Source organism: Triticum aestivum, chromosome 7B, assembly GCF_018294505.1.
Source record: "Triticum aestivum cultivar Chinese Spring chromosome 7B, IWGSC CS RefSeq v2.1, whole genome shotgun sequence".
Classification (NCBI taxonomy): domain Eukaryota; kingdom Viridiplantae; phylum Streptophyta; class Magnoliopsida; order Poales; family Poaceae; genus Triticum; species Triticum aestivum.
The window spans coordinates 655,626,261-655,653,370 of NC_057813.1; the positions used below are offsets into that span (position 1 = coordinate 655,626,261).

At 46.3% G+C, this 27,110-nt stretch overlaps 1 protein-coding gene and 1 pseudogene across 1 annotated transcript; one reads left to right on the top strand and one right to left on the bottom strand.

Moving 5' to 3' along the window:
• The first annotated feature begins 336 nt into the window (after positions 1-336).
• Positions 337-1,963, top strand: LOC123162766 (F-box protein At5g07610-like). Its single transcript, XM_044580529.1, has 2 exons — positions 337-454; positions 733-1,963. The coding sequence occupies exons 1-2, from the start codon at positions 420-422 to the stop codon at positions 1,880-1,882; spliced, it is 1,185 nt and encodes a 394-aa protein (XP_044436464.1). The 5' UTR covers positions 337-419; the 3' UTR covers positions 1,883-1,963.
• A 5,465-nt stretch (positions 1,964-7,428) lies between these two features.
• On the bottom strand, positions 7,429-15,940 carry LOC123155551 (probable amidase At4g34880; annotated as a pseudogene).
• Between the last annotated feature and the right edge of the window lie 11,170 nt (positions 15,941-27,110).

Below are 27,110 nucleotides of genomic sequence, written 5' to 3' on the forward strand. Positions count from 1 at the left end.
CTTGGAAGCAGCAGAGTGATGATGAATTGTCGAGAGAGCTTCATTGTTGGACAGGATTGCGACCGTTGAGTCTGTTACAACGGCCAGAATTAGAAGTGAGGTAGCCCTCTGGATTAGGATTGAGGGAGATTAGGATTACCAGCAGGTCGTTTTAGGCCTATGGTGGATGCTCCCAGTAGCCTGTTGTTTCTCTTCTAACATATGTACAGAACTAGTATTGTGTTCTATCCCCTTTCTTAATACAGAAGACGCACAGCTTGTGGGTTCTTGAAAAAAGCTTCATTGTTTCAGCCCATTGGGCGAACCACTGACGGCCCATTGGGCATTGGCTAACGCGAGAAAAACTCTCAAACCCTTGGTCGTAGGTTTCAATCCCCTTCCTCCTTCTCGCTCGACGGCACCACCCATCTTCCGCCGCCATGTCCATGCCGGCGGATCGCTCTCGTCCACGTGAGTAAGTCCATTCTTGGAAATAATCCAAACCTAGTCTCGTACTAGTATGCTACAGTAGTCAATTAGGACTATAGCTATTAGGCGTGTCGTGTCCTGGTAGTACAAGTTGTAATCAGGTCAGATCTTGTTTGTTCCAGGAGTGAGTAGCTCGTCTAGGTTATGTCTAGTCCGAGGTGTGTATATAAAGCACACCTGGGCTGTTGTTTTCTATGTATCAACCATCGCAAACTCCTTCACTGATCCCCTGGTCTGACATCTCATCTGTCTTTGTTTGTGCAGATCTTCCTCTCCTCCCTATGGCGGCATGGCAGCCGAGAGACTCGCCGACGATCTGCTCGTCGAGATCCTCGCGCGCGTCCCCGCAAGATCAGTGTGCCGCTTCAAGTGGGTCTCCAAGGACTGGCTCAGCCTCATCGACCACCCCGATCACCGCAGGAAGCTCCCTCAAACCCTAGCAGGCTTTTTTTACACTAGGAGCGACAACGGGGAGTTGCCTCTGGAAACAGAAGTCCGCTTCGCCGGTGTCTCGGGGAAACGCTGCCCTCCAGTCGACACCTCTTTTTCCTTCCTGCCCAGCCACCGGCGCGTCGATCTACTAGACTGCTGCAATGGCCTCCTCCTCTGTCGCTGGTACGGCGTTTCCTCTCTTGGTGATGAGTTTTGTTACATCGTGTGCAATCCTGCCACGAAGGAGTGGGTTTCGTTGCCCGACCGTAGCCATGAAAACAAGGTGGGCATAGAGCGTCTGGGTTTCGATCCGACCATGTCTTCCCACTTCTATGTGTTTGTGTTGCTAGAGAATGTCAACTTTAACGCCTACCTTTCTGAAGTGGAAGTGTATTCGTCGGAAACCAAGAGATGGGTTTACAAGGAAATTGGATGGAACAAAAGAATTGTGCTTCCTGCTGAGCAGTCTAGCGCTGTCTTCCTCAACGGCTGTTTGTATTTTTACTCCTTCGGCAAAAGGTCACCCTTTTTTATAGGTGTGGTAGACACGGCGGGGGAAACATCAATGAACTTCCATATCCCTGATAATTTGAATAATGGTTTTATTCAGCACTCACAGGACTGTCTGCATTATGCCAAGTTCAAGAGAGGTGATGGTAATGTGGTTCGACTAGTAGTCTATGTTCTCGAGGACTATGACCGCAAAAAGTGGAAACTGAAGCATAGTGTTAAAACTTCAGACATATTTGGAGGGACACATGTTACAGATTCCGATTCGTTTGCAATTCATCCGGTCGATTCCCGTTGGATTGCGATTCATCCGGAATGTAACTTAATTTTCTTCACTGTGGGGTCAGCTTCCACATTAATGTGCTATGATATGGACCGTCGACAAGTCAAAGTGATCTGCAGTCTTGATGGTTATCTGCCACGCCTGCCATATGTGCCATTGTATGCAGAGTTGCAATCACTGCATACATGACGTCAATACGAAATTCACTTCATGCATGATATCAATATGAAACCACCGCTGTCTTTATAGAAACATCTGTGATAGGAGTCATTATTTCATGCTATGGAGAAGTATCTTATATGTCTGCTTGGATTTGGTTCTCGTTTTCTTAACTGATGTATGCACTTTTTAAGCAAAAGTCATGATCAATAAACTCGTATCTTCTATTTTAAGTCAGGGAAAAGCATAAGCATTTTATTGAGAAAGAACTAGCCAATGATCGCTTGTCTGCTACTGGCACATGTGTGAAATATGTCACCTTTGCTCTTACGTATCTGTTATAATCCCTCTATTCCGTTATGTAAGGTGTGTTATTTTCGGCACATTGACCAAGGCACATGATTATAGACACTTAGGACAAAACTACCCTTGTCAAATTCATTGATTAGCGGCAAGTAAATCACTTAGGCTAGGAAAGGAAGAGATACACGCAATCGGGAGAGAGATGGTTTCCTTTTTTCTCTACAAGGAGAGATACATGCAATCAGGTGAGAGATACTTTATTTTTTTTCGGAGGGCCAAGAACGGAATTACGAGGAATTAGCACAAATGCACCTTATATTGTGGAATTTTATTAAAAAAACAAATACACCTAATACAAACACATAGTGAAACTGGATGAATATGGTGTCACGTCAGTTGAGGCCAATTACTTCCAGTGAAGTTTTATAATAGATCCGAGCATATATTGTCGAAAGTGTAAATCCTTAATATCATCAAAACAATCATCATCTTGTTTTTATACAAAAGCAAGCATCACCTTATTTTATTTTGAGGGGTTAAAAAACAATCATCACCTGATTCGCTCGAGCAGGGCCAAGGCCTTCCAGAACTTAATGAACGTGTACATAGCCCAATCCGCGAGGATATAGTTATCTCATTATTGACGCGCCGACGACCCATTCGCTAGGCAGGAAATGCGAAAGTGCCAGTCATGTCCGGAAAAACCTATTTGACGTATTTCGCGTCAAACAGTCGTACAGTTTTGAGGTTCTGGTTTTAGGAAGCTTCTAGAGGATTCCCAGCCGGTTTTCCTGGTTTTGGGAACCTTCTAGAAGTTCCTGAACTGGTTTTTCTTTTTTTCTTCCTATTTTTCTTTTTACTTTTTTCTGCCCTATTTAATTTTTTTCTATTCCTTTTTTTGTTTTCATTACTTTTCTTTTTAATTTACTTTCAGTTTCCCTTTTCGCATTTATTTCTTTTTTTCAAAAAAATCTAGACTTAAAAATGTTTGTATTAATTAAAGTTTGTTCATTTTCCAGATTTTGTTCCTGTTTCCAAATTTCCTTGACAAATTGCAGAAAAGATTAGTACTTCAAATTTGTTCACTTCTTCTCAAAAAATGTTCCAAAATTAAAAAAATAATACAGTTTAAGTTTTTTAGCATTTTCTAATTTTTTTCAGTAATTTAAAAAATGTTCACAGATTTCATAAAATGTTCCTGTTTTCAAAGCAGTTTGGAAATTTTAAAAATTATATTTCTAAAATTTGTTCATAAACTAAAAATTGTTTGGGAAAATGAATAAAATTTTGGAAAACTGTTCGCGTCACGCAAAATTTGTTCATTTAAAAAACTGTTTCTGTTTTCAAAATATGTTCACGAAATCAGGAAAATATAATTATATTTTCATAATTTTCTGGAAATTGAAAAAATGTTTGGGAGAATTTCATAAATACTTCTTTGTATTTAATTTTTGTTCTCAAATTCAGAAAATGTTCGTGTTTTTTCAGAAAATGCTTCTACTTTCCAATTTTTCCAATTCAAAAGTTCATGTCTGAAAGTTTCTTCGCGATTTCAAGAAATGTACGGTTTTTTATTTTTGTTTACAGCCTCGGAAAATGTTTCCACTTCCAAAATTATTCAAAATTTAAAGGAAACGAAATTTCAAAAAATGTTCCAACTTTCCAAATTTGTTCGCAAATTCAAAAAAATGTTCATGTTTTTAAATTCCTCTCACATATTAAAAAATGTTCGGGAATTTTAAAAAAGGTTCACATTCATTAACTTTTAATCACCAATTCAAAAAAAATGGGAATTTCATAAATGTTCCCGCTTTCCAAATTTGTTCACATCATCAAAATGTTCATGTTTTTCAAATTTGATGCCGAATTCCAAAAATGTTTGTCGGAGTTCAAAGAATATTCATGTCTTGAAAAATTTGTTCGTAATTTGGAAAAATGTTCGCGCTTTTAGCTTCTTGTTCCGTTTTTTGGAAATTGTTTTGCATTTTCAAGAAATTTCTCATAATTTTGAAAACAATCTCGTTTTCATTTTGTTCATTTTTGTGGAAAAGTGTTTGAGATTGCCAAAAATGGTTTGAGTTTTACATTTTTTTGCTATGAAATATGATAATGTTTGCTATGAAATTATGAATTGTTTTGCTATGAAATATGAAATAGTTTTAAATCTGTTTTGGCTTATGTTTTTATAAGGCGGGTTGCCATTTTGTCTACAAAATCCCAGGAATTCTGGTGGCTGATGCTCACTTGCAGTAGGTCATCCCTAGATCCTTGCCACTGTTGTATGCTTCTTTAAGTTTGGCGCTGCAATCCTAACATAGGAAGCTGACAGTCGCAGCACTAGCACCGCGCTCCAGCTACTGTGAAGTCATAGAATCGATCCCTAGTTTTTTTACTGCTTTTTCATACTGCGATCGTGCCACCGGAAATGGGCCGGCCCAGGTTAGTCGCGCCCTGTGCGAAACGTCGGCATTTTGCCGCGGGAGGTCCTATGCGCCGCATTATGCATCAAAAATGCACAGGAGACAGCACGAGTGGGCCGGCCCATCGAGCTTTACCGCGAGACGAAAAAAAGGTAGAAAACACAGCGACGGTGTGAAGCCAGGATTCGAACACGAGACCACCGTGTTTAAATCGCGACCGCACAGCCACTCGACCACACATATTTTGACATTTTAAACGCAGTGCATCTAAAGAACTAGTTTTAGCGTAGAACTGGGCTGCTCTACTGTAGCGAATTTCAATCAGTTAATGTCGCGAACTGGAATTTGCAGTTATAGTTTTTTTTAAGCGTACTTCTTTAAAGTGTATACTTTGAAAATGTGCAAACTTTTTTTGAATTTCTGAACAATTTTCGGCAAAAGGAACATTTTTTCAATACATATACATATTATGAAAATCTGAACAAATTTTGAAACTTTGAACATTTTTTGAATTTTTGAACAAATAACTAAAAAAGGAACATTTCATGAAATTTGAACAAAAATTTAAAACTATGAACATTTTTAGAATTTATTAACAAAACGTGCAAAAATGGAACTTTTCATCAAATTCCGAACAAAAAATTGCAACCACGAACTTTCAAAAATTTCAGACCAGATTTTGGGATCATGAACATTTTCTGAATTTTCAACAAATTTTAACAGAACGTGAACTTTTTGTGGAATTTGTGCACAATTTTTTAAAAATACGAACATTTCTGGAATTCGTATACATTTTTGAATTTGTGAACAACTTATAACAGGAAGATTTTTTTAAAATTCCTGCACATTTTTTTAAACGTGAACATTTTTAAAATTCTGAACAAATTTTGTTAAGAGGAACATTTTTTGAAAGTATGGACAAAATTTGAATTTGTGAACAATTTATAACAGGAAGATTTTTTTGAAATTCCTGCACATTTTTGGAAACATGAACATTTTTTCAAATTCTGAACAAATTTTGTTAAGAGGAATATTTTTTGAAAATATGAACAAAATTTGAATTTGTGAAAAAACTATAACATGATTTTTTTTAAATTCCTGCACATATTTTTAAATGTGAACATTTTTTAAATTCTGAAAAAAAATTGTTCCCTACACTTTTTGGTGCTGAATTTTTGATATATTATACGTTTTTTGATATATTATACGTTTCCCTACACTTTCGGATGCGGATTTTCGTGCTGAATTTTTTGATATATTATACGTTTTTTCCGACATCATATGCAAAAGTTATAGCCATTTTACATTTTCCCTACACTTTTTGCAAAATATGTCCAAATTTAAGTTTTTTAATTTTCCTAACTAGTAGATACAGTAATATAACTACATCTCGAAGAATTTTATTTTTTGAATTTTGTATCATTTTATTTTGTATTTTTCAAAACTGAAATGGCGATACATTGGGGGGGGGGTAGAGTTTGAAAATTGCCCTTTAGTACCGGTTTGTGCCACGAACCGGTAATATAGGTCAAACCCCTTCAGTACCGGTTCGTGGCACGAACCGGTACTAAAGGTTAGCCCTTTAGTACCGGTTTGTGCCACGAACCGGTACTAAAGGTGATCGCGGGGCCCCGGCCTGACGCCAGTCTACCACCACCCCCTTTAGTACCGGTTCGTGGCACAAACCGGTACTAAAAGTTCAAAACGAACCGACATTAATGCATAGCAATCAACCCCGGACTAATGTGTCTCACATTAGGTCCTTTTTCTACTAGTGGGTGGTGGTGATTGATGCAGCATGGTTTCAGATGTTGCATCAATCCTAGTCGTCGCTGGGGGCTGCTTATGCTGAGGGGAGAATGGCTGAAGGTCTTTCTTCCTCTGCGTACAAGCAGTTTCTTTATCTATATGTGTTGCTCTAGTTTACAAGTCTGCCGTAGGATCAAGTTGGCAGTTCGGCCTGCTTTTGCCTTGTTTCTTTGCTGAGTTGCGGTTTTGTGTCGGAGGTGTTACGCAATTCTGGGTCCGATATCACCAGCGTTTCCGACCCACATGCGTCAACCATGCCCAACCGGAGAGCAACACCGACTTATGACAGGCCTTGGACCCTCTCCCCCCCAAAAGACTAGCCTGTTAGGAGGGGACACCCCCGCCCTTATAAATCGTGTTATGTCTTCCCCCACAACCGATGTGGGACTAAACCCAACAATCTTCCCCTCACACATCGGTCATCCATGGGCCCGCTAACACCAGCGTTTCCAGCCCAACAACCATGACCGACCAACCGTGAGTCTACCGAGATTCATTTCGGGCACCTGGGCTCTGATACCAATTGTTACGCAATTCTGGGTCCGCTATCACCAGCGTTTCCGACCCACATGCGTCAACCAGGCCCAACCAGAGAGCAACACCGACTTATGATAGGCCTTGGGCCCTCTCCCCCCAAAAGACTAGCCTGTTAGGAGGGGACACCCCCGCCCTTATAAATCGTGTTATGTCTCCCCCCACAACCGATGTAGGACTAAACCCAACAGGAGGTGGTTCGACAGAGCTGGCTGTTGCTGAAAATACACTAAACTACCTAGTTTAATGAAACGGCACGTCATAATCTCCACCATGGATAATCTATCAAAATTTGCAAACTTTTCTACATTGGGTGTAGAGTGAATGCAGTGTCTGAATGCAGTGTCTCCACCTTCGTTTTGTGCTACGTAGCAGGTACAGTTACATGCTAGCCCAAGAAGTAGTGCTTTCAGGTTTGTTCTTGTAGTACATGAAGAGAGAAAAGTGTAATTGGAGCCTATTTAGGGTCGTAGAGTGTTACATCGTCACTACTCAAGAAGTTTTATTTAGCTAGGGCTTGAACATGGGTGGCCTCCTCACTTTGGTAGCCTGCTCGAAAGCATATGCCATCTCGATCAGCCTCGGCTCGTACCCCTGCAACCTGCCGAAACATATGCCAAAGGGGACCCCCTTCTCGTCGTAACCTGCCGGCACAACGATGCCAGGATGGCCACCGATGGCGAGAAGGCTAGAAATAACGCTGTTAGGCGCCACGATCGTGTCCAGTTGGCATTCCTGCATCAGCTTCTCTAGCCCTTCAGCGTTCAGCTCCTTGAGCCGCCAGATCGCGGCTCTCTCCCTGGGGCCAATGCCGTTTGTGTTTTGGGCCGCGATAAGGTCAGGCTGCCCGAAATCATTCAGCCTCTCCTGCACCAGCATACGTAAAGAGTAAAAGTTGCATTAACTACCGTGTTGATTCTGCCTTTTTAAAGTTTTATTTCCTCATGATCACTAGAACAGGAATCTATAAAAATTGAGAGATTTGTGTCAGACCTACTACCTCCGTCCCATAATATAAGAACATTTTTGACACTACACTAGTGTCAAAAATGTTCTTATATTATGGAACGGAGGGAGTAGTTCGTTTATTGTTTGAACCTATACCAATAAGTGAGGATATGAAATATGGATTCAGTTGGGCACTTGCCTCCACAGGATGCTTGTTGTTGAAAGCTATGATGTCTGCAAGCGAATGGACCGAGGAGTGGATCAAGTCTGCCAAGTAGGCGTTTATGCTTAGCTTGAACTCTGCCTGCATGGCAATCGCCTCGTTGGAACCAATCTCATCCAATAGAGCAATCAAATTGGCAGCGACGTCCAGCTTCTCCACCACCACTGCTCCCAGTTTCCTTTGGAAAAATCAACACTCGGTTCATATATTTATATTCAAATTATCAGCTGCCTGTCATGTTCATCGATCGATACTGAAATGTAAGCCTCCACGACGAACCTCATTGTGGCGAGGTGCTGCTTGTACACATTCAGCTGCGCCTGTCCATATCTCTGGAAGAAGCCATTGGGGACGCCGATCCTCTTCCCTTTCAGCCCATCTTTCTTCAGGAACTGCGCGTACCCGCCGTCGGGGATGTACTTTGATGCCGCTCTGGTGGCCGTGGCGTCATGCTCGTCGTAGCCGACGATGGCGTCCAGCACGTGCACCGCGTCTGACACCGTCCGGCACATCGGTCTGCATTTTATTTCCATGGAGCGGCACCAAGATTTCAAGGTTGAATGACAACACCAAGAAAAATAATCAGGATGGATGAAGGATGATGGGCGTGATTAGCGGTGCTCCTGTCGGGGCGACCCCGAGGCGATCCACCGCTGGACTGGGTGATCTCGATCGCATACAGAGTAGGAGCGATCCCGTAAAGACGGGAGGATCGGGAGAGGATTGGAGAAACTATCAGGATCGGGAGGACCCCTTTGGACTGCGAGATTCCTGGATTGAAGCGAGGAATAAGATCAAGAAACTGACCGAGAATAGGAAGGGAAGCAAGAGATGCCGAGAGGATGATCCGGGGAATCGGATGGGAATGGAGAGGATCAAGCATAAGTTTGAACAGTTGAGGAAGGATTTGACAAGCAGGATCCTGGGTGGGCATCAAGGTATGACGGATCGGATCCCCAGTGATCGACAGCATAAAGATCCGCCAGACAAAGAAGGGGGAGGGGATCACCCACCTGATTTGATTGAATCCCAGATTAAGGAAAAGGATCACAATCAAACCAATTTCGGAGAGTCGATACCAATTTCGAAGGAGAGGCCCATGGTTTTAAAGGACCAATCGAGAGAGGTCGCCAGAACCAACCAACCACTCCAGATCATAGCTACTGCGAGCTCGTCGGCAATGGTGCACCAGGATCCCTGCAAGAACAAGGCCCCGATGAAGTGCGGTGAAGAGGTGGACTCCAGCGGCAAGCCAAGCTTGGGATCCATGCCCTTGGTCCGGGGTGGATCTTCAAGGGGACGCAACGATCTCTTCCGCACCCCTGAAGGCCAAGGAGTGAACCAGAGCACAAGGTATGGAGGGAGTGATCATGTGGTAGCCCCTGTGTTTCCCATTAACATGGAGATGCAGGCACCGAATGTGGTTGAACTGAACCTGTCAAGAGAGAGGGCGGCCATGCGCTCGAGGTGGATAGCCGTCGGACTGTTCTTCTCGGTGCAAGTCTTCAGCATCATCGGGCTGTTCCAGGAGCTCAAGCTCAAGTGGGGATTGAGGGGGCGTCTCAACTACACTCCCCTCAAGAACAACCGCTTCCTCCTCGAGTTCGAACGCGAGGGGGACCTCCGCTTCATCCTCAACAATGGCCCTTGGACTCACAAGGGTGATGCTTTCCTGATGACGGCGGTCGATGGGAGCGTGAGTCCCGGCGACGTCGAGGTCGCCCACATGCCCATCTGGGCCCGCATCTACGACGCGCCACCGATCATGCTCTTTGAATCGGTGGCCCGAGAGCTTGGGGGCAAGACTTGGCGAGGTCCTCGAAGTAGATGCAGACAGGGAAGGTAGAATTTGGGGGGATTATATGCGTGTCAGGGTGTATCATGATGTTGATGAACCCCTTCGTAGTGAGCTAGAATCCCATGATCTAGAGAAGAGAAAGGTGTACCTGCTAAATGTAAAGTATGAGAGGCTACCTAGGTTCTGTAGCTACTGTGGGCATCTAGGGCATGGCCAGCGTGATTGTAAGCTACCTGACGACCTCCAAGAGATGAGGTTCTCGGCAGCAATGCGCGCATCGCCCTTCAAGAGGAGTAGCAGTAGGGGTGGAGTCGTGGTCCCTGAGACTAGCAGTGCCCGTCGCTTCCTCCACTTTGGTTCAGAGAGCTCTGCAGCAACAAAAACGAAGGCACCAAATATGGTGGCAGAGAGGCATGGGGGCGTGCCAGAGGACGTCATTGCAAATCCCCTGGTGCAAGCTGCTATCGCAGCTGTGAACGCCATCAAGCTGGATCCTGGGCGTGGTACTAATGCTGAACAGATCACCTCGTCCGAGCAGGCGCTGGTGCCAGTGGCGCCTGCTTATGGCATGACGACCACATCGGGGATGGGGAGTGGGCTCGACACCAACAATGGCCACCCCACTCCCAAACCCGACGTCGCCCAGGAGGCGAGAGGACAGGAGGAGGAAGACCACGAGCTGGAGTTTCCACCGGGTTTTGGCCCGGTCCCGACGCATAAACAGGACCTAAGTGCTGCTGGTGTGATGGAGGGTACTGAAACTGCTGCTGTCCCGAAGGTAGTGGTGAAAGTGCAGGGCGCTAGCAAACTAACTGAGAAGGCCGGGGAAAATGTGCAGGTGCAGAACATCCAGAGGCTGCAGGTGGGGAAGGGAAAATACAGCAACAGGAAGGACAAGAACCAACAGGTGGGATCTGTCTCTGTGCTAGGGAAAAGAGGAGAGTGCGAAGCTGATGATACAGGTAAAACTGAGGGGAGTGCAGAAAGAGATTCAGCAGAGCATTGCAAGAAAAAGAAGGGTACAGGTAGCGGGGAGGAAGATAACAAGCCAAGGGATGATGGTGGTACGGAAGCAACGAGCCCGGGGCTCTCGGTCAACTGGTGGGTGCTGCTGAAAGCGCCCGCCAGGAGCCATGACGCTAATCAGCTGGAACTGTCGAGGAATTGGGCAGCCTCGTACAGTTCGTGAGCTTGTGGGCCTAGTGCACACACACAAGCCTAAGTTAGTTTTTCTTTCAGAGACTCGGAAAAGCGATGAGTACGTTAATAAACTGAAATGGAGGCTGGGCCTCAGGCACTGTATTGTGCAACCCGGCATAGGAAAGAGTGCCGGGATTGCTCTGTTCTATGATGAGGGTGTTGAAATAAAGGAAATCACTATTGGACCGAGGTACATCGATGTGTTAATCCGTTTGAGTCCCAATAGCTTGCAATGGAGGGGTACGTTCGTGTATGGCGAGCCGAAACCACATGAGCGGCACCACATGTGGGAGCTTTTGAGAAGAATTAGGCCACAATTCCTCTGAACCTTGGCTCATGATCGGGGACTTCAACGAAACAATGTGGCAAAGCGAACACTTCTCGAGAGCAAAGCGGTCTGAAAAGAACATGGCTGAGTTTCGCAGGGTCCTTGCAGAATGCAACCTTCAGGACATGGGTTTCAAGGGGACTGTTTGGACATATGACAATAAACAGCAAGGGAACCAAAACGTCAAAGCGAGACTGGACAGGGGGGGTCGCCACACCAGAGTGGTGCAAAGCTTTTGGGGAAGCCACGGTGGAACATATATGTTCCTCGAGATCGGACCACGCACCCTTACTGTTACGTTTTGGAAAGAGGAAAGAATGGAGAAAGATTAATAAAACTTTCAGATATGAGTGTATGTGGGAGCGCTCTGAATCTTTGACTCATACTATCCACAACACATGGATGGAAGGTGGCTGCGTGCCTTCGCTCAAGGGCATTGCCAAAAAACTTAAAACAATGAAAGATGTGCTAGGGTGCTGGGCCCAACGAGAGTTCAACTCCGTCCAAAATAGCATCAGTACGTTGCGTACAAAGCTTCAGAAACTCAGGCTGCAACCACGCTCAAGAGAGACTGACGACAGAATTAGAAAAACTGAAACTGAGCTTGATGAATGGCTTTTAAGAGAGGAGGTTATGTGGAGACAAAGATCAAGGATATCATGGCTGCGAGAAGGAGATAAAACACTGATTTTTTTCATAGAAAAGCGAATGGAGAAGAAGGAAAAATAAGATTGATAAATTAAAGAAGGGGGATGGATCTTGGGCTGAGAGTACAGAGGAGATACATAAGGAAATAAACAGCTTTTTTAAGGGATTGTATGAGAAGGATAATGGCGTCGATCCTCGGATGGTAATTGAGCTCATACCGTGGAGAGTGGAGGACCATATGAATGATGCATTAACTAAACCTGTCTCTGATTCTGAAATTGGCGATGCACTGTTTCAGATTGGTCCGCTCAAGGCCCCCGGACCCGACGAATTTCCGGCGAGATTTTTTCAGAGGAATTGGGCTGCTTTGAAGGGAGATGTGATCAGAGGAGTACAGAATTTTTTCAGTGATGGTGTGATGCCGGAAGGAATAAATGAGACTACTATAGTACTAATACCAAAAAACAATGACCCTCAAAGCATCAAAGACTTCCGCCCTATCAGTTTGTGCAACGTCATCTACAAAGTCATATCCAAGGTTCTGGTTAATAGGTTTGCGGCCTTTCCTTGACGACCTTATCTCTGAAACACAAAGTGCTTTCGTTCCAGGCAGACTAATCACGGACAATTCGTTAATTGCATTTGAATGTTTTCATAAGATCCAACACAGTAAGAACCAGAGGGACACATACTGCGCGTACAAACTGGATCTTGCAAAAGCGTATGACCGTGTTGACTGGAATTTCCTTGAGAAGGTGCTACAGAAACTGGGGTTTGATGAGAGGTTCACAAAGTGGGTGATGACGTGCGTAAGGACAGTGAGATTTTCTGTCAGATGTAATGGAGATCTCCTGGAAACCTTCTCTCCCTCCAGAGGGCTCAGACAAGGTGATCCCCTCAGCCCATACTTATTTCTCTTTGTGGCTGACAGCCTTGCTACCTTGCTTGACAGAGAGGTGAGAAACGGAGGGATCACACCAATCAAAATTAGTCGTGGATGCCCGGGGATATCAAACCTGCTATTTGCGGATGATAGCCTCCTTTTCTTCAAGGCTACAACAGCCCAGGCCACCAAAGTGAAAGAGGTACTAAATGCCTTCCAAAAGGCGACGGGCCAACTCCTAAGTCATAACAAATGCTCACTATTATTTAGTGAGGCGAGCATTGACCAGGAAAGAGAGGAGATCAAAGAAACCCTAGGAGTGGGATCATCCTTGTTTGAGAGTAAATACTTGGGCCTTCCAACGCCAGAAGGAAGAATGAAGGACGGCAATTTTCAACCGATCATGGAGAGATTTAGGAAGCGATGCAGCAATTGGAATGAGAGGTTCATGTCCCAAGCGGCCAAAGAGGTCAACGTGAAAGCGGTGGCGCAAGCCCTGCCCACACATGTAATGGGGGTCTTTAAACTAAATCAGAGTTTTTGCAACAATTATGAGAAGGTAATTAGAGACTTTTGGTGGGGAGACAAAGATGATAGACGTAAGGTCCACTGGATGTCATGGGAGAACATGACGAAGCCAAAATGTGATGGGGGGATTGGCTTCCGGGATATGCATCTGTTTAATCAGGCCCTACTAGCCAGACAAGGATGGAGGCTGCTACACAAGCCAGAGAGTCTCTGTGCTAGAGTGCTAAAATCCAAGTATTATCCCAATGGTAACCTTCTTGACACCGTCTTCTCGTCGGATGCATCACCCACTTGGAGGGGAATTGAGTTTGGCCTGGAACTCTTAAAAAAGGGCCTCATCTGGCGAATCGGGGATGGAAGAAACATTCAAATCATGAGAGATCAATGGATCCCAAGGAAAGAGGGGCTGAAGGTGGCAACATTTATAAAGAGATCAAGACTCAGGTGGGTTAACCAGTTGATCGACCCCCAGACAAAAGAGTGGAAGGTTGATCTAGTGAAGCAAATTTTCCATTCTTTCGATGCGGATGAGATTTGCAAATTAAAAATCCCGCGGGGGATTAGACGACTGTATCGCTTGGCACTATGAAAAAACGGGCGTATTCACGGTCAGGAGTGCCTACAAACTTGCAGTTTCGCTTAAGGGAAAGGGTACTGAAAAAGCTACGAGCTCCTCAAGGGACCCGGGTGACCGTAGTATATGGGATGCCATCTGGAAAGCAAAGATCCCGGAGAAGGTGAAAATTTTCGGTTGGAGAGTGGCCACCAAACACAATGCCTTCAGAAGGACTATTGCGGATGACAGTGTATGTGAAATATGCGGAAGGGATGAGGAAGACGAGCACCATGCCATTGGTCGCATGCACCAGAAGTTTGGCTTTACGCCACTCTATGAGAGCCTTTTGGGAAATCCCTAGAGAATCTGAGTTCAAAAATACAGGGGTAGACTGGCTGCAACTGCTGCTGATCGCCCAACCTGAGCAGGTCAGAACCAAAGTAATGTTGATTTTGTGGCAAGCCTGGAGTTTAAGGAACAATGCCATACATGGGGATGGGAAAGATACTGTCTCGAGATCTGTCCAATACTTGCTCAGACTACATGAGGAGCTCCTAATGGCGGAAAGCGAAACTGCTGAGATGGGAGAAAAGAATAAACAGTCTCTGTTCCCTGCGAGAGCATGCTTGCCAACAAGTGCTAATCCCAAGCATTGGATGGCTCCCCCAGCCGGCAAAGTTAAGCTGAATGTGGACGCCGCGTTTCTAGTGGAATCAGGGGACACGTGGGGAGGCGCGGTAGCCAGAGATCATAGAGGCAATGTCTTGCAATCAGTAGGCCGGCGTTTGGGCCAGTGCAGCTCAGTAGAAGAAGCTGAAGCAGCAGCGGTGGTGATGGGATTGACTGAATTTGCCACTTACCATCAGGGTACTTTGATCCTAGAAACTGATTGTGCGGGAATCGGGCGGGCGCTACAGATGGAAGAGATATGCAGATCAGCCTTCTTTGCATCTATAACCGACGCGAAGATCATTGCATCAAGCTTTGCAAGCACGGAGTTCAGTATTGTAAACAGGGGTCTGAACAAGTTGGCCCATGAGCTAGCTTCTAGTGCGCGTAGATCTGGAGATTTCCTGCTTATAGCTGATGTCCCGGCTGATTGTAGAGATGTTTTGACGAACGAGGTCGTCCCAACCATGGTGTAATTCTTTTTTGCCATGGATCTCAAAAAAAAATCAGGATGGAAGAACTACCCACCCAACAGTTTCCTGCAACGGGGTGATGGGGACGACGCTGGCGCGGCTGGTGAGACCAAGGGTGGGCTTCATGCCGACCACTGAGTTGAACGACAACAGGCAGAGTATGGAGCCGTCGGTCTCGGTGCCCAGCGTCACGGCCGCCATGTTCGCGGCCGCGGCCACACCTGAGTCGGCACTTGAGCCGCGCGGGGTGGACGACAGGACGTACGGGTTCTGCACCTGACCGCCCAGGGCGCTCCACCCGTTGTCGATTGGGCGGAAATTAGCCCACTCTGACAGGCTGTCCTTGCCGAGAACCACGGCACCTGCGCGCGGAGCCGAGCCACCACGCCGGTGTCACGCTTCACCACAGAGCCGAGGAGAGCCAGCGACCCCGCCGTGGTACTGAGCGCGTCGCGGGTGGAGATGTTGTCCTTGAGGAGGATAGGGACCCCGTGCAGCGCGCCTGTGGCCGTGCCGACGTGGCGCTCGGCGTCGGCATGCTTGGCCTGCGGGAGCGCGTCCGGGATGACCTCGATGACGAAGTGCAGCAGCGGGTTGAGGCGGCCAATGTCTAGGTAGAACTGGACGAGCGCTGTCGAGGTCAGAGTGTCGTTGTTGAATCCGAGCTGGATGGCATCCACGGTGGTTGGCCTCATGGAACTCGAAGCCGTGCGCGGCATCGGCGCCGGCCATGACGGCGGCAACAGCTTGCAGCTCCTGCAAAGCCATGACGTTAGCTTAGCTTAGCGCTTCACGTCCTTGGTCTTGGTCTTCTTGTCTTCTGGATCAGCATCGGGGAGCTCGAGGAGGGAGAGGCACCCTTCCTCAGTCCTCGCGCACTTGTTCACCATATTGAACATCTGCAGGGCTGTGCAGAGATCCTCATGGATGGAGAGCTTCTCCTTCATCTTGACATCGCAGACGCCATCAGTGAATGCTGAAATGATGGCCTCGTCCGACACCTTGGGGATCTTGAGGCGAACGTTGTTGAAGCGCTGGATATACTTTTGCAGGGTCTCTCCAAGTTGCTGCTTGATGCGATGCAGGTCACCCGCAGTCGGCGGACGGTCGCGAGTGCCCTGGAAGTTGGCGATGAAGCGGACCGCGCACTGACCCCCTCGGGTAGGTTCAGGAGCCAAGAACGCGCGTCATCCTGAGGGCCATCGGGAACCAGTTCGCCATGATCTTCTCGTCGCCGCTGGCCGCCTTGATGCTCATCTCGTAGAGCTATAGGAACTCGGCGGGATCGGCGGTGCCGTCGTAGCGTGGAGGCAGGTCAGGCTTGAACTTGCTTGGCTAGACGATGTTGCGGAGCTCCGGAGTGAACGTGCGGCATCCTGTCGTGGCCACCGGAGGTCTTCGAGGGGGCGAAAGCTGGGCTTGGTGCACGCACGCCGCCACCTCCTGCGGCGGTACGCGGGCCTGATGCTGGGGTGCTGGAAGCACGCGCGCTTCTCCTTGGGGTCGCTGCACCACCTGGCAACTCACACTCCCGAGCTGGCGCAGGGCGCGGCGGCCACTACTCGTGGCCGGTAGGGCCCGTAGTGGCGTTGGCCACCGGAGACGGCGCGACGGGCACAACCATCACCCGCCGGAGCCGTCTGAGCGACGCGGGCAGCGACTGCGGCCCGACGCTCAGCGCGAGCCCGGTGCGCGTCGGCCATGGAGGTGTCGGAGTGGCGATGGATCGATCGACGGAAGAGAAGATCCGACGGACCCCTACCTGGCGCGCCCAAATGTCGGATTATGGGATCCGCAAACCCTTGAGAGGTTTGAACTCTGGGGTGCGTGCGGAGATCTCAACCTACCCAGCCTGCCTACTCGCGATCCTCCTAAGCCTAGCGCGACAAGCTCAAAGAGACACAACACTTTATCCTGGTTCGGGCCACCTTGCGGTGTAAACCCTACTCCAGCGTTTTGGTGGATTGCCTCGGAGGGCTGAGGATGAACTAGTACAGTGGATGAACTGGCCTCAGGAGGTGACGTGTTCTTGAGCTCGAGGGAGCTGGTGTGGTGTGAGCTAGTTCGACTTTTCTTGCCTCTATGGTGGTGGCTAGTCCTATTTATAGAGGCCTTGGTCCTCTTCCCAAATGTTGGTGGGAAGGGATCTCACAACGGCTTAGATTTGAAAGGGAACAAGTAGTACAGCGTATCCTGACAAAGTAGTCTTCGCCTGCGAAAAGCCTCTGGTCGTGACGCTGCGGCGGGCTCGTTAATGACCTTCGTCCTGCCGTCCTGGTGGACTTGGTCTCGTTGCACCAGAATGGAAACTTTTGGCTGATTCCTCGGAACTCCGCGCCTGTGGCTTGCCTCCTTTGCACCGAAGAAGAAACCTGCACTCTGCGCCCGCCTGATCTTGGTCGTCATGGCTCACGTCAGCTGAGCCTCGTGAGGTGAACTTTGCATAGAACTCTCCGCCCTTCGGGAGCCAGCCTGGTGAGGCCGATCCCTGGGGGGTCTTGACGTCGTCCGCCTCGCGAGGCTTGGCCCCTCGCAATGGTCTTGGGTTGTTGATGTTGAAGCTGGGCCGTACCAGGCCGTCGATGGAGCCACGTGGTGGGTCGCAGGCAAGCAAGGCTGGATACCCCATATCCAGGACGCCAACATCTTTTGAAAGTTTCTTCGCTATTTCAAGAAATGTACGCCTTTTTTATTTTTTTTATGACCTCGGAAAATGTTTTCTGCTTCCCAAAATTATTCACAATTTAAAGGAAACGAAATTTCAAAAAAATGTCCCAGCTTTCCAAATTTGTTTACAAATTCAAAAAATGTTCATGTTTTTAAATTTCTCCTCACAAATTCAAAAAAAGGTTCGAGAATTTCAAAAACGGTTCACATTTATTAACTTTTGATCACCAATTAAAAAATGGAAATTTCCAAAAATGTTCCCACTTCCAAAATTTGTTCACGTCATCAAAATGTTCATGTTTTCAAATTTGACGCCGAATTCCAAAAATCTTCGTGGGAATTCAAAGAATATTCATGCCTTGAAAATTTTGTTCGTAATTTGGAAAAATGTTAACGCTTTCAGCTTTTTGTTCTGTTTTTTTCGGAAATTGTTTTGCATTTCAGGAAATTTCGCATAATTTTGAAAAACAATCTCATTTTCATTTTGTTCATTTTTTTGGGAAAAATGTTCGAGATTGCCAAAAATGGTTTGAGTTTTACATTTTTTGCTATCAAATATGAAAATGTTTGCTATGAAATATGAATTTTCTTGCTATGAAATATGAAATAGTTTTAAATCTGTTTTGGCTTATGTTTTTATAAGGCGGATTGCCATTTTGTCTACAAAATCCCAGGAATTCTGGTGGCTGTTGCTCACTTGCAGTAGGTCATCCGTAGATCCCTGCCGCTGTTGTATGCTTCTTTGAGTTTGGCACTGCAATCCTAACATAGGAAGCTGACAGTCGCAGTAGCTACTGCGAAGTCATAGGATCGATCCCCAATTCAGGCGCTTTTGCCTTTTTGCTTTTTTTCATACCGCAATCGTGCCACCGGAAATGGGCCGGCCCAGGTTAGTCGCGCCCTGTGCAAAATGTCGGCATTTTGCCGCAGCAAGCGGCATATAGGATGTCCCATCACGTCCAGCCATTGTTCTACAAAAAAAAGGCCCCGTCCTGCCATAGGTTTTCATTCCTCCTCGCTTGACGATGCCGCCGCCGTTTTCTTCCGATGCTAGTTCGTCCCGGTCTGTGCAGCGCCATCGCCATCGGACTTCTCTCCCTTGACTGATCCCCTCACATCTCATCCATATCTTTTGTGCAGGTCTTCCTCTACTTTCCCCAGCGGAACGACGGCGGACGATACACTCACCATGACGACCTCCTCGTGGAGATCCTCTCGTGCGTCCCGGCCAAGTCGCTATGTCGCTTCAAGTGCGTCTCCAACCACTGGTTGAACCTCATTGACCACCGCAAGAAGCTCCCGCAAACCCTGGTCGGCTTCTTCTACACCAGTAGCAAAAGCAGCGTCGAAGAGCGCTTCTTGGAGTCACCTGTCCAATTCACAAGTGTCCCAGTGGCAGTGAGCAGGATCTGCCGCCGTCTGATCAACACCTCTTTCACCTTCCTGCCTAACCACCGGTGCATTTGATGTCTTGGACTGCTGCAATGGCCTCCTCCTCTGCCGCTAGCACAATGTTTCCGACGAGGTTTGCCAGCTCCATTATATTGTGTGCAACATGTTTTAAATAGCGGGTTATGGCATATAGCGACAACCCTTAAAAACAACTATAGATGGGCTATAGCGGCAAATTGTACATGAAATCATTTAGCTTCAACATGCTAAAATAGCTATAGCGGGGCTATAGCCGGCTATTTGAAACTATGGGTGCAATCTCGCCACGAAGAAGTGGGTCGTCGTGCCAGGCTCTGGCCAGGCCACTAGACAGGTGGGGCACTACACGTTTGGGCTTCGACCCGGCTCTTTCCTTGCAGCATTTCCATGTGTTTGAATGGGTAAAGGAGCAGAATACTATGGCGTCGAGGACCAGTGGGATCAGTGGAACACCGACCTTGCCGGAGTGGCAGTATATTCTTCTGAAACTGGATGATGGTTTATAAGGAGAAGAGATGGAACGGGCACACCTTCATCGGCTAGTCGTCACTCCTCATCCACAGTCTTTCTTAATGGATATATGTTTTTTTCATGCCTTTGACCACAAGACATACAATTGTCTAGCTGCTGTGGACACGAAGGGGGAAACACGGATGCGATTCGGTGTCCTTGTGGTTTGGTGATGGTTTTATTCAGCAGCCACAGGGCTACCAGCATTATCCAATTTTCAAAATGATGGCTATGGTTGATGTGGTTTCGACTCATAGTCTACGTTCTTGAGGACTATGACAGCCAGAATGGATATTGAAGCACAACATTGAAGAAACGTCACACATCTTTGAGGAATAAATAGCCTCGATAATGGTGACTTCATATGGATTGCGATTCATCCAGACTGCAACTTTGGTGTTCTTCACTGTGGGGTGGGATACCACATTCATTTGCTATTATGGATCGTCGGCAGGTAAAAGTGATCCAGCATCTTGAAGATGGCACGCTGCCATATCTGCCGTGCGTGCCGTTGTACGCAGAGCTACAATCGTTGCACATGTGACATCAGTATGAGATAGCTGTTTTTTTAAAAAAGGGAGGACTCCCCGACCTCTGAATCAGAACAATGCTTATAGCCACATTTATAGATAAATAAGATGTTTAACAAGGTCTTATAGTCTGGAAACAAAATAACGGGCAAGCTCACAAAGAGCCACACGCCAAGAACAAAAGGGCCAAAAGCCACAACCGGCTGGCATAACAAAGATAGGTAAACTAATTGCCTATCTTATTACACCACCATCCAAACCGGTTGAAGATATCCCGCGCTACCATCTCCACCGAATAGACCCAATAACCAAACGCTCTCTGGCCTCCGTCGGAGTGAGTAACGACCACATACGGATCACCGCCAATAACTTGGAATGAAACCTACAAAAAATGAATATTTGTTGTTCTATTAAAAGCCAAATCTTTTTGCAATTTCAAATTGCCCACAACAAAGCACACACTCCTACACGATGTGTCTAGCTGTTCATGTCCTCAGGCATGCCTCAACCTGACGGCAGCTGGTAAGGGCGCTCCGTGCCTCCGCCGCGTGCGGCGATCTCTCCGCCCACTCCGATGTCTCGGTGATCGAGCGACGATTACGTCGACAACCCTCCCCAAGTTCTACGACGGTCCAATAGACCACAGCTGACAGCTGCTGTTAGATAATAACGAGAATAAACGAGACAAAGAGACACGGATTTTTACGTGGAAACCCTTGCGGGAGAAAACCACGGACGCACGAAGGCGCAATCACTATGATGGAGGAGTATTACAAGCACGAGAAGACAGACCGTCTGAGGTGCGACTACATGGGGTATATAAGAGGGTAATACATGGAGAGTCCTTGGAGGACAAGTAAACGAGTTGTACTCGTTACGCGTCAGGTACCAACGCAAAAGCCCACACCGTATGTACTACGTCTAGTCCAATACGGTACTAGAATTTAGATCATAATTTAACAATCTCCACTTGATCCAAATTCCCTTCAGTAGTCAAAGAAAGTGAATAACTCCATCCAAATCAGCATAAACACCTTGTGGCGTCAAAGTCCATAGGACTATGAGAAATACCAACTAAGCCTGAGCAAAGCTCAAACTTATTGGTCGGAACTGGCTTTGTCATCATATCAGCAGGATTATCATGAGTACTTATCTTGCATACCTTCAAATTGCCTTCAGCAACAACATCTCGAATATAATGAAATCTGACATCAATGTGCTTGTCCTCTCATGATACATTGGATTCTTTGTAGATATATGACACTTTGACTGTCAGAAAATATGGTAGGGCAAGATGAATCTCCACAAAGCTCAGTGTATAAACCTCTCAACCAGATAGCTTCTTTGCATGCCTCGGAAATAGCCATATACTCGACATCAGTAGTGTAACAAGCCACAATAGACTGCAAAGTTGTTCTCCAACTCACAGCACAACCACCAATGGTGAAAACATAACCTGTGAGTGATCTTCTCTTATCCAAATCACCAGCAAAAATCAGAATCAACAAAACCCAACAAGTCCATCTCCAGTTTTCCCAAACTGTAAATAAGCATTAGAAGTACCACGCAGGTATCTGAAAATCCACTTAACTGCTTCCAATGTTTTTTTCCCGGGATTAGCCATGTATCTACTCACAACACTCAATGCATATGATAAGTCAGGACGAGAACAAACCATGGCGTACATAAGTGAACCAACTGCACTTGAATAGGGAACTCTAGACATGTACTCAATATCTGCATCTGACTTAGGACATAAAGCTGATGATAATTTGAAGTGTGCAGGCTAACGGAAGTACTTATTGGCTTGGCATTATGGCATATTAAAACGACGAAGAACTTTATCAATATATCCCTTCTGACTTAGATATACTTTTGCAGACGGTCTATTCTCTGGATATTTCCATGCCAAGTATTTTCTTTGCTGCACCCAAATCCTTCATCTCAAATTCATTACTCAATTGCTTCTTTAGTTCATCAATATCTGACATACTCTTTGTAGCAATAAGCATATCATCAACATAAAGGAGCAAATAAATAGTTGAACCATTGACAGTTTTCAAATAAACACAACTATCATAATTAGACCTTTTGAAACCTTGAGAGAGCATAAAGGTGTCAAATCTCTTGTACCACTGTCTAGGGGATTGCTTCAATCCATAAAGAGATTTCTTTAACTTGCAGACAAGCTTTTCTTTTCCAGAAATAACAAAAACCTTCAGGTTGTTCCATATAAATATCCTCTTCTAATTCTCCATGTAAGAATGCAGTTTTAACATCCAATTGTTTCAAGCTCAAGATCATTGCATGGCAACAATACTGAGTAAAGTGCGAATAGAGTTATGCTTCACAACAGGAGAAAAGACTTCGTTATAGTCAATACCTGGAATCTGGCTATAACCTTTAGCAACTAACCTTGCTTTATATCTTGTCTCATAATTAGGAGAAACACCTTCTTTCCTCTTGAAAACCCACTTGCAACAAATAGGTTTCTTCTCTCTAGGTAATCTTACTAAATCCCAAGTGCCATTCTTTTTCAAGTGATCCATCTCATCATGCATAGCGGTCATCCACTTATTACTATCACCAGAAATAATAGCCTCGAAATATGAAGAAGGCTCAGAATTACCTTTAATTTCTTCTGCAACAGATAAAGCAAAAGAAACAATATTGCACTCTTCAATTAAACCTGTCAGGTTTATTAATACCCGTCTAACTCTGTCACGTGCAAGATTCCAACTGGGTGGAACAATAGGCTGATTTGGAGTGGGAGTGACATGATCACCATTAACAACGGGTTCATCATGTGCATCAACAATTTCATTACCAGATGATTAATCACCTTGAATCAATAACATGCTCCACCTGAACAGTAGGCTGCTGAATAGTAGGCTGCTGTTCACTCTCAACGGGAAACATTAGTAGATGAAAATCATGTAACATAGCAGATTCATTAAAAGATAATATTTCTGCTAATAACAAACCTTCTGGGTTTCAAGGATTCCATAATTTAAAGCCTTTAACACCAGACTTATAACCAAGAAAAGATGCACTTAACAGCCTAGGCTCCAACTTTCCATTATGCAACATGAGCATAAGCAGTGCAACCAAAAACTCTCAACTGTGAATAATCAGCAGGTGAACCAGAACCATACCTCAATTGGTAGTTTTCTTATTAGGAGCAATAGATGGTGAACGGTTTAAATGAGATAACAAGTAGTGGAAGCGGCCTCAGCCCAAAAACGCCTATGCAAACCTGCATTGGGACAACATGCAACGGGCTCTGGAAATAATGGCTCTGTTCATACGCTCAGCAACACCGTTTTGTTGAGGAGTATAAGGAACGGTGTAGTGTCTGACAATGCCTTCAGACTTGCAATAATTTTTAAAATTGCTTAGAACAGAATTCCATACCATTATCAGTGTGGAAGTATCTTACCTTCCTTTCAGTTTGTCTCTCAATCATAATCTTCCACTACTTAAATGCTGAGAATGCTTCATATTTATGCTTCAAGAAATAAGGCCAAACTTTTCTAGAATAATCATCAATAATAGTCAGCATATAACTTGCACCACCTAATGACTTCTTGCGAGATGGTCCCCATAAATCAGAATGCACATAATCAAGAATACCTTCAGTTGTATGGGGTCAAAGTAATTGAACTTCACCCTCTTGTGCTTGCCGAAGATACAGTGCTCACAAAATTTCAATTTACCAGGTTCATATCCATCAAGAAGACCTCTCTTGTTTAACTCTGCTAAACCAAGTTCACTCATATGTCCAAGACGCATATGCCAAAGGTTAGCAGCATCGCAATCAGAATTCTTTGAAACAACTGGAGTAGCGTTACCTGAAACAGTAGAACCTCAAAGGTAATAAAGACCATTGGTCGAACTTAAGTCCCTTTCATCACAACAAGGGAGCCTTTGGTGACTTTCAAAACACTATCTCCACCTGAATACTTGTACCCCTTTGCATCAAGGGCACTCATAGAAATAAGATTTCTCTTCATCTTCGGAATATACCGAACATCTGTCAAAGTTCTGATTATGCCATCGAACATCTTGATTCGAATAGAACTATGCCTTCAATCTTGCATGGTGAATTATCAAAACCCAAAACGGAACCAGCAGCAGTAGTGGAATCAAAAGTATTAAACCAATATCTATGTGGACACATATGAAAAGTGCATGCGGTGTCAAGTACCCACTCATCATTGGTTCTCAGCACATCCAGCAATAACGACAAGAGCATCATCGGAACTATCATCACGAGCAACGTTAGCAGAATTGTCACCTTGTTTGTTACCTTTTCTCTTTTCCTTGTTCTGCAACTTGAAACCACTCAGAGATGTCATGCCGTTTCTTCCTGCATATCTGCAATCACTGCTTGTCTCTGGATTGCGACCGGTCCCTGTAGCCGTTCTTACTTTTGCCTCTGTTTCCATTATTGGAGTTCTTCTCCTTTGTCCTGCCACGAACAGATAATCCCTCGGCTTGGGATGAACTTGAACCATCACGAGGCACCATTAATTTATCTTCTCCTTAGAGTTCAAAGCTTGATAAACTTCATTAAGTGTGAGAGTATCAATACTGTATAAATATCGTGTCTCTAAAATTGGTATAAGAAACTGGCAGTGAACAAAGTACATTAAAGCAGTATCTTCCTCTTCATACTTAACCTCCATTGCAGCTAGATCAGATTATGATCTCTTTAAATTCTGAAATATGATTCAAAACATTACCTCTCGGTACCTATGCAGGAATAATTTTGCTTCAGATGCATCTTGCTGTGAAATCTTTAGTCATGCAATCCCTTCCAGCTTTAACCCATAGAGCGGCGGCAGTTTTCTTGCTCAAAACTTCTTGCAAAATATTATTATGCAAATGGAGTTGAATTTGTGACAAAGCCTTACAATCAATTCTTTCCTCCTCATCAGTCCAGTTATGAATTCTATTCTTCCCAAAACTATCCAGCGCTTCATCATAGTCGGACTGTGCCAACAATGCTCGCATCTTGACTTGCCATAGGGTAAACTTGTGTCACGGTCCAGCAGCGGAAGATCGTACTTCATGGAAGCCATGAGTAGATAAATTTGTGTACACAAAGTAGTACAAGGCAGTAGAAAAATTCTTGACAGAATTTAATATGCGAACAAAAGAACAGAGTAAATAGCACCTGATGGTCTCGCGTGAGCACGTAGCAATCGGGAGCAGAATCTGATCTTGGCTTCACGTGGAGCAAGTACTAGTTGGCTGATCTACTAGTACTAATACTCAAAGCAACAGAGTAGCGATCGATTGAAAAGTCGCGTAGCAGGCTAGCAACTCGGCGGATCGGCTCCTCTTCGGGACTTGAACCAAACGATTTGACAGCTCACGGGCAGGTAGTGCTTGTACGTGCAACGGCAGCGGCGGCTCGGCGGATCGGACGACTGTAGCTGCGCGCAACAGCTTTTGGAGCAGAATCAATCTGCGATGTCCTGTCGGTCTCGGCTAGAAATCGATCGGACGGATCGACGGACGCGTGCGGCGACGCACGGACAACCCTAATCTCTCGTCTCAAATCTCGTATCTGAACCTCAGCTCTGTATACCACTTGTTAGATAATAACGAGAATAAACGAGACAAAGAGACACGGATTTTTATGTGGAAACCCTTGGGGAAAACCACGACGCGCGAAGGCGCAATCACTATGATGGAGGAGTATTACAAGCACGAGATGACAGACTGTCTGAGGTGCGACTACATGGGGTATATAAGAGGGCAATACATGAGAGTCCTTCGAGGACAAGTAAACGAGTTGTACTCGTACGCGTCGGTACCAACGCAAAGGCCCACACCGTGTACTACGTCTAGTCCAATACGGTACTAGAATTTAGATCATAATTTAACAGCTGCGACAGTGCCCGTCGTCGGAAGCGTCATGGCGGATGCGCGAGAGAGTGCATCGTCTTAGAACATGCACTCGCTCCGCGCAAGCGGCCGATCGTCCGTAGCAACCTCGGGGCTTCCAGGCCGTCGGTATCGCGCCGTCCTGCTTCGTCGTTGTGGAGAGCTGCCCCTCACACACGCTATACGTCGTTGGTTCTCCCGTCGTGCGTCCTAAATCCGGCCACAGCCGTGTGCCAGAGCACCTCTCCCGCGGCTCTGACTCAACCACGATGTTGCGCGGGCGCGTTGCCAACGGCCGAGCTCTTGCACACGCTCTACGTCGTTGAGTTCCTCCGTCGTGCGCCCTGAACCCGTGTGCCGGAGCACCTCTCCCGCGGTCCTACTCAACCACGATGTTGGGCGGGCGCGTCGTGTTGCCGCCTCAAACCTGTCCGGCAGCCGTGTTAGTTCATTCACGCCAACCAGGCTCGACTAGACTACCCCGAGGAATGACACCCTACTGCTGGCGATGCCCACGCCATCTTCACCTAGTCCGGGCCGACATGCAAGCCAGGTTACTGAGAGCATCTCCAACAGCTGCGCAACTAGCGCCGCGCCGCAAATAAGTCCGTTTTAGCGCGCGTGCAATGCGGCGGGTCGCTCCACGGGCGCGCAAAAACGGCGCGCGCGCTATAACGAGTTGGACGCGCTGTCGGGAACACTGTCCCGCGCGTGTATTCGGGCGCCCGCTACAGCGCGACACACTCGAGCGCTCGCGCCCGCACTTCCTCTCCCACTTCCACCCCCATCCGGCCGCGCCGGCCGCGCCGCCGCTGCGCCGCGCCCCCCGGCGCCTTTCAGGCGCTTCCCCGGCCTATCCCGCGCCGCCGCGCTTCCGCCCCATCCCCTCCTAGTCTCGCTAGATT

Bases quoted from the DNA above. Each gene is read 5' to 3' on its own strand.
- LOC123162766 (XM_044580529.1), top strand. From the start codon at position 420: ATGTCCATGCCGGCGGATCGCTCTCGTCCACGTGA. The intron at 455-732 runs GTAAGTCCATTC...TTGTTTGTGCAG, and splicing joins GATCGCTCTCGTCCACGTGA to ATCTTCCTCTCCTCCCTATG.